General features: G+C 37.2%; 1 protein-coding gene across 5 annotated transcripts; it reads left to right on the top strand.

Moving 5' to 3' along the window:
• The first annotated feature begins 527 nt into the window (after window positions 1-527).
• On the top strand, window positions 528-7,570 carry Rab5 (RAS oncogene family member Rab5). Of its 5 annotated transcripts, XM_043420491.1 has the most exons (6): window positions 907-930; window positions 2,903-3,068; window positions 3,349-3,500; window positions 4,616-4,832; window positions 5,761-5,886; window positions 6,551-7,570. In XM_043420491.1, exons 2-5 carry the CDS (start codon window positions 2,909-2,911, stop codon window positions 5,871-5,873), a joined length of 642 nt encoding a protein of 213 aa, XP_043276426.1. In that variant the 5' UTR covers window positions 907-930; window positions 2,903-2,908; the 3' UTR covers window positions 5,874-5,886; window positions 6,551-7,570. The 5 variants fall into 5 exon arrangements, with proteins under 5 accessions (XP_043276428.1, XP_043276426.1, XP_043276430.1 ...); XM_043420493.1 differs by lacking the exon at window positions 907-930 and adding an exon at window positions 528-704 and having other exon boundaries at window positions 5,761-7,570; XM_043420495.1 differs by lacking the exon at window positions 907-930 and adding an exon at window positions 974-1,154 and having other exon boundaries at window positions 5,761-7,570.
• The last annotated feature ends 1,318 nt before the right edge of the window (window positions 7,571-8,888 follow it).

Genomic DNA, 8,888 nt, shown 5'->3' on the forward strand with positions numbered 1-8,888 from the left:
TTTGCGTACGATCTTTGAAAATGATAATGTGAAAAAATGTTCAATAATCTTTCAATGGATTCCCTGATACTTTTATTCCGTGTTCGCAACATGTATTAGCTGTCACAATAATAAAAGCCTATTAACGATGCATGAGCGTGACGACAAGATTCATATCGAACGATTGTGTACGTCCAAAAGATCGGAAATCACGGAGTCGTCGCACTTCCGGTATAGACCGAAAAAAGTAACTGAAACCAAGTTCTACAGCTCTATGATGTTTTGTAAGACGATACGTGATGATAAAGTCGATTACAGTTTCAAACTGAGATTTTTTTTCGGACACGTTTGATGAAAAGTCGCAAGAATTTGGGAAATGTTGACTAGTTTTTGTTTTGATCAACGTTGCGCCACAATTGGCAGGGAGTGTGCGGCGAGAGAGAAAAGAGTGACAGAAAGGGGAGATCGAGCGAATGAGAATGACACGGAAAGAGCGAGGGAAAGAGAGAGAATGATAGAGCGAGCGGCAGCCATGTTAGCAGGGATGGGGATACGGGCAGTGTGGAGGGTGCGCTGATTGAAACTAGAGTGGATCGGAGAAAATAAAAGCCAGCGAGAACCCGATAGTATAATCGTTCACACACAGTTTAATTTTTTTCCCTCGGTAACAATAAGTCTTACAGCTACATTCCACATCGAGCCACGTCGGGAATATACGAATTCTGGTAAATTTGCTGAAATGCAAAGGGATCTCGTTGATCGTTCGCGTCTAAGCGCGGCCATAAGCTTTAAAACGTTGCAATTTTGCTGTACATGTATCTATACATGTATCTATGTACAAATACACGCATACGTGTATATATATATAGTTTTTTCTTTGACGCCGGGTGGAAAAACGCTGATAAAAGTCTAAAGTGGCGCAGCACACTGGAAGTGGACATATATTTCTGCGTGCGTGTTTAAAGGAACTCTCGGTTTTTTGTGCCTTCTTTTCTTCGTCGCTTTCAGTAAAGTGTTAATATTGCCCAAGGGGTCTTGACAGTGTCACATATACACTTGCGTGACTCACTGCACGGTTGTTTCTGCGTCTAATGTAACAATTGCGATCGAAAAAATTTCCAGGATATAGTTTATTCCTTTTTCTACTACTTCATTGTGTGTTTATACTCGCCACGGTATTCGAACAATAAACAAACATACATCATTTCGTCTTTCGATCGTTTTTCTTTTCTTCTCGATTTTTGTTTTCAACGCGACTCATCTATAGGGGGCTCCTCTGTTTTTCCAGTGCATATGTGTCACACAGGGGTGCTCACAAGTGTAGCGTGTTTTTTGTGTGTGTATGTGCATGCGGCCTCCCGAAAAGGGACAGAGGCCAGAGGAAAAGAGTGAAAAAACATTGCGCGAGCTTGTGAGAAAAAGAGAGATAGAGACGAAGGGGAATTTAGAGGTGTAGATTTTCGTGAGGCTCCATCTGGTCTACTGCCTACATCTACTAGACATTTACACGATAAGCAAATTACCACAACGTCACTTGAATTGCAAAAAAGATTCGTTTGTGTTTTGACAAACGCAGTACTTTTATCTCTCCTTCTCACTCACTCTTTTTCTCTATATACGACATTGAAATTCCTGGAACGCTGATTTCCAAGTTCCGTAGTTTCGAGATACATGAAGAGGGAAAGAGAGCGAGAGAGAGGCGTCGTCATCGTTTCGTCGAGTGACGGCCAGAGGGCGAAGAGCGGGCGGAGGCGGCGGAGGGGAATCGTCCAAATGCGAATTGAGGGGGAGGGGAGTAACGTCCATCGCGCGCCGTGTCACACGAACTGTCATGTCATAAACGTGTTCTCGCGCCGTACTTCCACCTTGTGTGCCTCTTATTACGTTCTTACATGATCCCATGATCGTTCTTTTACTCCAATCGATTTTCGTCTTTTTTCAATCTTCACTTACTTGCACATTCAAGAGACTCGAAGTACGGAATTAAGTAGTGATTTTCGAGCTTTGACGCTTCGAACGAACGGATGAATACTTGGGCGAGGGAAAGTAGGGGAAACATAGGGATATCCAATTTATAAGCGAGAGCGTTCGCAGATCCTCGTGTAACGGTAACAAATATCACGTGTCTGTTTGTGTGTGCTTCCTTCTGTGTGTACGTGTGTATGCGTCTTCTCTTTCTTCATGGAAAGAGAGTATTCACGAGATCCTGCAACTCCAGGAGAAGAAATATTTTATACGTGCATCAATCCTGTATTCTCCATCTTGTCAGTTCTAAGTTTTTTCGAGAGTGTTTTCTGTCTCCCTCTATCCCGATTTTTCGATCTCTCTCGCTTACCAATGAAGTGACAACGTAAACTTTAGACTCCTTATCGCAGTTGCTACAGATTTACTCACGATTTCTCGTCCATGGATTCTGAAGAGAATTACCTTATTCATATCGTTATCAAGCTGTTTCTTCATAGTTCTCTCTAATTTCACTACAGCTGTGAGATACAGAAGAACTGAATGTTTTCATTGATTTTTTGTCTTTCTCGTTCGCGTATCTGAAAAAGCTGAACGTTTCGATTGATTTTACATTGTTTTCCAGTCGTGGATTTCGAAAAAGCAAGACCCACATGAAAATTCACTCTTGGGTTTCCTAACACTTTCTATTCCTGTTGTTATTGTTGTTTTTCTTGGCAGATTCGCATTCAGAAAACCAAAAATTATCGAGTTCTTTCTTCGATTGGCCTCCCATGTCGTTCGTGTAGGAAATTTAAGGAAAAAACAAAGTGTTTTGATTGACTTTTTCCATCTTGGAATCGAAGAAATGTATTTTCTCATATAAATTGTTTTAATCTGTCAATAAGAAAATGAAAGTATCATCATTAAGTGCTACTTTCTTCGATTTTGTCTTGAAACAATATTTTTTTTTAATTGTCAGGTCATCATGGCTAACCGGGGCACGGCCCAGAGGCCAAATGGTACACAAGGAAAAATATGTCAATTCAAATTGGTTTTACTTGGCGAATCGGCAGTAGGAAAATCCAGTTTAGTTCTGAGGTTTGTCAAGGGACAGTTTCACGAGTATCAGGAGAGTACAATAGGTGGTAAGTTGAAAGATTTAATAACACTGAAAACTCTTAATTTTTCCTATTTTTGTTTATCACTGATTTACAGCACATATTTTTGGACGATTCTTCATATAAAAAAGTCCATAATTTGACTGCCAAAACAATGCTGCGGCATTGAAAAGAACCAATTTTACTGTATTTCAGTTTGATAATCAATTTGAAGAATTATATTCTGTAAAACATTTTATGTGACCAATTTTTCATCCTTAATGTATAAACTTAACCTTTCTTTTCTCTTTTTTATTTCGACAAACAGCTGCATTTCTAACACAAACTGTTTGTTTGGACGACACGACTGTGAAATTTGAGATTTGGGACACGGCAGGACAAGAACGTTACCACAGTCTTGCCCCCATGTATTATCGAGGAGCTCAGGCTGCTATTGTTGTTTATGATATACAGAACCAGGTGAGAATTTTTCCTTCATTGCTGAATAGAAAGCCTGCTCAATTTCAATTCAAAATTTCATCTTGATACTCCTCATTATTTTTGACACTTTGTTCTGGTCTTTCCGTGAGCATAGCATGATTGAATTATTTTGATTTTCATTGAGGGCTCGTTTACAGTACAGTGAACCTGCTGAGTTTTGTTGTATTCGCTCAGTACGAGGCACAACAATATAATTGCAGCTATTAGTCAATCATGGTGTTGGTAAAAAAATTGTGGCACAATTTATCAATGTAAAAATGACGCTGAAGTTTCCAACGTTGGAGTCCAACGAAATGGTCTAAAAAAACTCTCAAATAATTTCAGTAAATCTTCAATTTTGTTCCCTGCCGAATTTCCAATTCGTCATATTTCAAGCCACATCAATAATTCGTGAAATAAAAAAATAATGAATTATAAATCTTTTTTTCGTTCATTTCGTTGAACTCCAACGTTGCAAACTTCAGCGTCGTATGTAAAAGCATTTGAAAAAATCATTCTGTTTAATTGAAATTGGAATATTGCTAAAAGAATTATTCGTTTTGCATCACAAATTTTATTGTGTTATTAATGCATGTGATAAACTTGAGCTCTTCGGCTTACGCTCTCCAGTGATCGTTATATAAAAGGATATTTAATTTCTAATGAGCTGTATTTGTGTTCCCGTTTCTCAATTAATATTGGAATAACGTTATTTTAATGTATGAATAATATTTCACTGACTATTCATCGAAATAACACTGCGTCTGGAAATTGTAAGACTAACTGAGGATTGATGATGCTGCAGTTTTCATTCACAGCAGCATACATAAATGTATTCATATTAATGAATGTTCATCTAAATTTGAATAGTGACGTATATCAAATGAATTTCGTAGTAAATTAATGAGTGACCACTAGTTGAAAATCGTACCATTAGGGTATATTAAATTCATGGGAAGAATGCAAATTTAAATAACAATTTTGTATAAATATTCAGAGTAGTGATAGTAAATACTCGCAAGTTTTTCTGGAAATGAAAAACTATCTAAATGTACGAAACATAATTTGATTTGCGACTGAATTGTATGTTTAATGAGAAAACAACGAATTTTCAGGACACATTTGTACGCGCGACAACGTGGGTAAAAGAACTTCAGCGACAGGCAAGTCCGAGTATAGTGATAGCATTAGCGGGCAACAAGGCTGATCTCGCGAACAAACGAGTGGTCGATTTTGAAGAGGCCCAGAGTTATGCGGACGCGAATGGTCTCCTCTTCATGGAGACATCGGCAAAAACAGCCATGAACGTCAACGATATATTTCTAGCTATTGGTAAATCGTTAAACCTCTTTCTATAGTTGTACAAAGGCATCTTTTTTTTTTTCATCAAATTGATATCATTTTTCAATTCTGTTTCAAATGATTATTTCTTCGCGAAGTTTGCGTTAAAAACATTCTTAATAAATTATTGTGTTTCTGACAATATTCGAAAAATTTGGCAAAATTAAATGATGAATCAATGAACCGATGAACTCACATTTAAAAAAAATTGTTTCGACAGGTGGATACAGTTGATAAATCGAAATTTAAATTTGGTGGCTTATGAAAAATAAATTGGAGTAGAAATCAAGTTTCGTAAAAAATCAATTGAAAAACAAATTGTAATGCACATCCGAATATCCATCGCGAGTTTGAATTTTCGATCGGCCGGTGTTTCCAAGCCTTTAGAGAGAACGACAGAAAAAACTTTTTCAAAAACTGTTTTCGAACTCATTGCTTGAAGCTGTTCAAATAAAAAATATACGAAATATCTGGCCATTTGAACTGCTTAAACGAAAGAGAGTTCTTCGTTTGTATATGAAGCATAAATTACTGATAACCCGTTGTCGAGTTATCGGTTCGTATCATTGTACGATTGTCGATAGACGAGGTGAGTTCGGTTGAAGAATCAAAAAAACGAAATGAAGATATTTGAAAAAAAAGAATTCGAACGATTGAGAAGAATGGAAAAATGATAACAACTCGAAGCATACTAAAAAAAATGAAAAACGTTTGTGCTACAATTAGTCGGCGGTAATTTGAGTAGCACGGGGGAGATTCCATCTGGAACGAGGGTATGGAAACCACCTACTGTATCTCGTTACGCGTGTCGTTATCGAATCTCGTCCTCGGCAGACATTCTAGACGAGATTGTTAGCCAGGGCGGCACTTCACGATCGATAGAATATTAATTCGAGTAATTTTTTCATTTTATTTTCAGCTAAAAAACTCCCAAAGAACGAACAAACAGGAAACGCGGGTACGAGTGGTCAAGGACGTCGGCTAGTCGAGACGGAAGGTCAAAAAACTACGGCAGGAAATTGCTGCAAGTGATTCGACCAAATTCGTACGTGTCACACACGCGTTTTACATTGGTATATCTAAAAAAAAAGCAAGAAACGAAAAAAAAAACAAAAAAAAACAAACAAAAACATGAAACAGAGTAAACTAAAAAAAACACAATATTCTTTGAACGAATTGAAAATATCCGGGGGTGCCGGGGGTGAATTAATTTTGCGATTCGGGTTTTTAAAGAAATCGATAATGAAGAGAAAAAGGAGGAGAGTTGGAGAAGCAGAGAAGCATTAAAAAAAAAGAAAAGAAACACTAAAATCATCAGAACATCGACTCGCTCGATCGCTCACAATTTTTCATATACCTTCTTCTCCAGATGCGTATGTGCGAATGTTTTTCCGAGGTGAGGAGAGACGAGTTCGTAACGTGTCGTTAAACTCGTACGGGATATGCATCGGGTAAACAAATAAAAAATTAATAATAATAACAGTTATTAAAAAATGGAAAAAGAACCGATACCGTAGTCTGAGGGAGGGGCGGGTGGGGGGGGGGGGGCGCGAGGACAAGATGTAAGTGAAAAGTGAATGAACGCGATAAGAATGAAGAGAGAATATTGAGAGAATTAGGAGGGGGGGGGGGGGGGGAAGGAGGAAGAGGGAGGAGATCGAACGAGGAATGGTAGAGAATAAAAAACAAAATTAAAAACATAAAAATAGGGTGTCGGCAGAGAAGCAGCGGCAATAGAACGACGGGGATGAAATAATAACGACGAAGACGACTACGACAACGACGACGACCACGACGGTTGTGATCTGGCTGATAATTGGTCATTCTAGAGGTATCTGGATTAAGTAAAACGAAAAAAAGAGAGAAAAAAAACAACAACAACAACAACCAAGCAACCACGAAAATAACAAGAACAAAATGAAAAGCGAAAAACAAAGTAATCAGTATGTCACAACGCATCCGACGATATCATCTATTTTGAGTATCGAGTCTGTTGGAGAATGGCGGTGAGTCCCGTTTGTTATTCTAGTAGTAATGGGCGGTGTTCGTTATAAATATATAAATATATATAAATACATTATATACGATAAATCATATATCCCAATATGATTTATTTCGAGGAGATAATAATAATAAGAATTATTATTATTATTACTATTGTCGTCATTATTATTATTATTATTGATTATAATAATAATTAATTACGGTGATATTGATGAGGATGATACTACATTTACGTGTACGGTATAATAGCAAGAAAAAAAATAAACAGAATAAGATGATTAAAGAAGATAAAAGGATAAAAACAATGGAGAAAGCGATGGAAAACGTTTTTGGCACGCAAAAATCTTGTAAGATAGTAGGGGCCATTCCTGCTGCTATAATTATTATATATTTTCTTCGTCAGATTGTATCGTGTAATAACAATTATAACTCTAAAGCATATTGTATATTAATTTTATTGATTACTCATGATAAATTATAAACTATTATAAACGTAAAGAATTGAGAGAATGAGAAAAAAAGAAAGACGAAGAATTGAAAAGATATTGATTTTGTTTTCTTCAACATCGATGTACTGAAATAGTTCGACACGACGACGACGCCACCGTGCTGTTTTTTTTCCCGAACTCTAATTATATCGATAGGCCTTTTTGAGATAACTTCATCGAACACGATTTGTCCGATCGTGTATAACAGTTGAATAATAATATTTTTTATCGTCGAAATATGGCTGAAGTTTTAACACCGAATTTAGACGCTCCCATCGACAATGTTTTACGAATATTTTCCTCCAATATCGAGTGCAGTAAACCGAACGGAAATCGATTTTTAAGCAATCGTAGATGCTACTCTGAACCGGATATTGGCTATTCCGTTAATTACGATGATCTCTGCGGACCCTGGAAAGTCCCTCCTAATCCGACTCACATTACTGACGATCCCTCCATAAAACCTCGCTTTTGTGTGTGGCAACTCCTCAACAAGGAACATTTGAAATTCATTAGAAATTGCTCCAGTGACGAGGTCACTGTCAAACGTTTCATCGGTTTGTAGGATTTCTGCAAATCAATCCTTTTTCAAGGAGATACTATTCAATCAATTATTCTTATTTATTCACATATTTAGACGAGCTTTTGAAGGAGAAAAAATTGAATGTTGGCACTATCAGAAGTGTTTTTATCGAGCTTGTTTGGTCCGTTCTCCAATTTGCAAGGTAGCTACAATATTTACAATTCACTGGATCAAAAATGTGTACATCCTTCGTTCTTTTTATTAACTCAAAGAGACAATTCGTTCACGGATGAATGCGTTTCGGCTGTCGTCGGAATTTTTCATCTTACGCATACCTATTTCCTGGCCAATCCGAAACGAACTCCGAGAGAAACTTACGATTTTTTTTACAAAACTATTTTATTTCACACGGTTGAGGTACGTTTCTTTCTACAATACTCGAGGCTACCAAAATTTTCGAATATTAGTGAAGAAACTTCAATTGAAAAATACAATATTTAACGCAAGTTTGAAAACAACATCGTTCTTCAATTGACCACAAGATTTTTCTGCTCTCCTCGATTTTATCATAAGTTATTTCGCGTCCTGAATAACTTCCCTGCAAAGCATCTCTCTTGGTCGCAGTAAAAGTCGGATTTTCTGCTCTCAAATTAAATTACACTAAATTCTGCTGAAATACTTTTAATCGGATTTGTAAGACTTTTGCTTCGCCGCTCTTGTGGTCCTTAAAAGTCGGGAGTGCACGTGCCGCGGTAGTTCCACACGTTGGTAGACCGGATGACGTGAAAAAACGTTGAAAAAATGTTCAATCAGAAATTTCGGTACTCGTTTAACGATCACTAGAAGCATCCAATTTTTCTTGAACATTAACCGATAAAAATAATTGCTCAATTACCAATTTATCATGATTTTCGTTGAGATGCATCGCCTCGTTCAATCCCAAAATACAGAATCCGCCAAAGAGTTACGAGATATTCACTGCCGAGGAATGTGAGAAATGTTTGGAATTCTTCACTCGAAAAGTTCTGCGTC

This window comes from Venturia canescens, chromosome 5 (genome assembly GCF_019457755.1).
Source record: "Venturia canescens isolate UGA chromosome 5, ASM1945775v1, whole genome shotgun sequence".
Lineage (NCBI taxonomy): Eukaryota > Metazoa > Arthropoda > Insecta > Hymenoptera > Ichneumonidae > Venturia > Venturia canescens.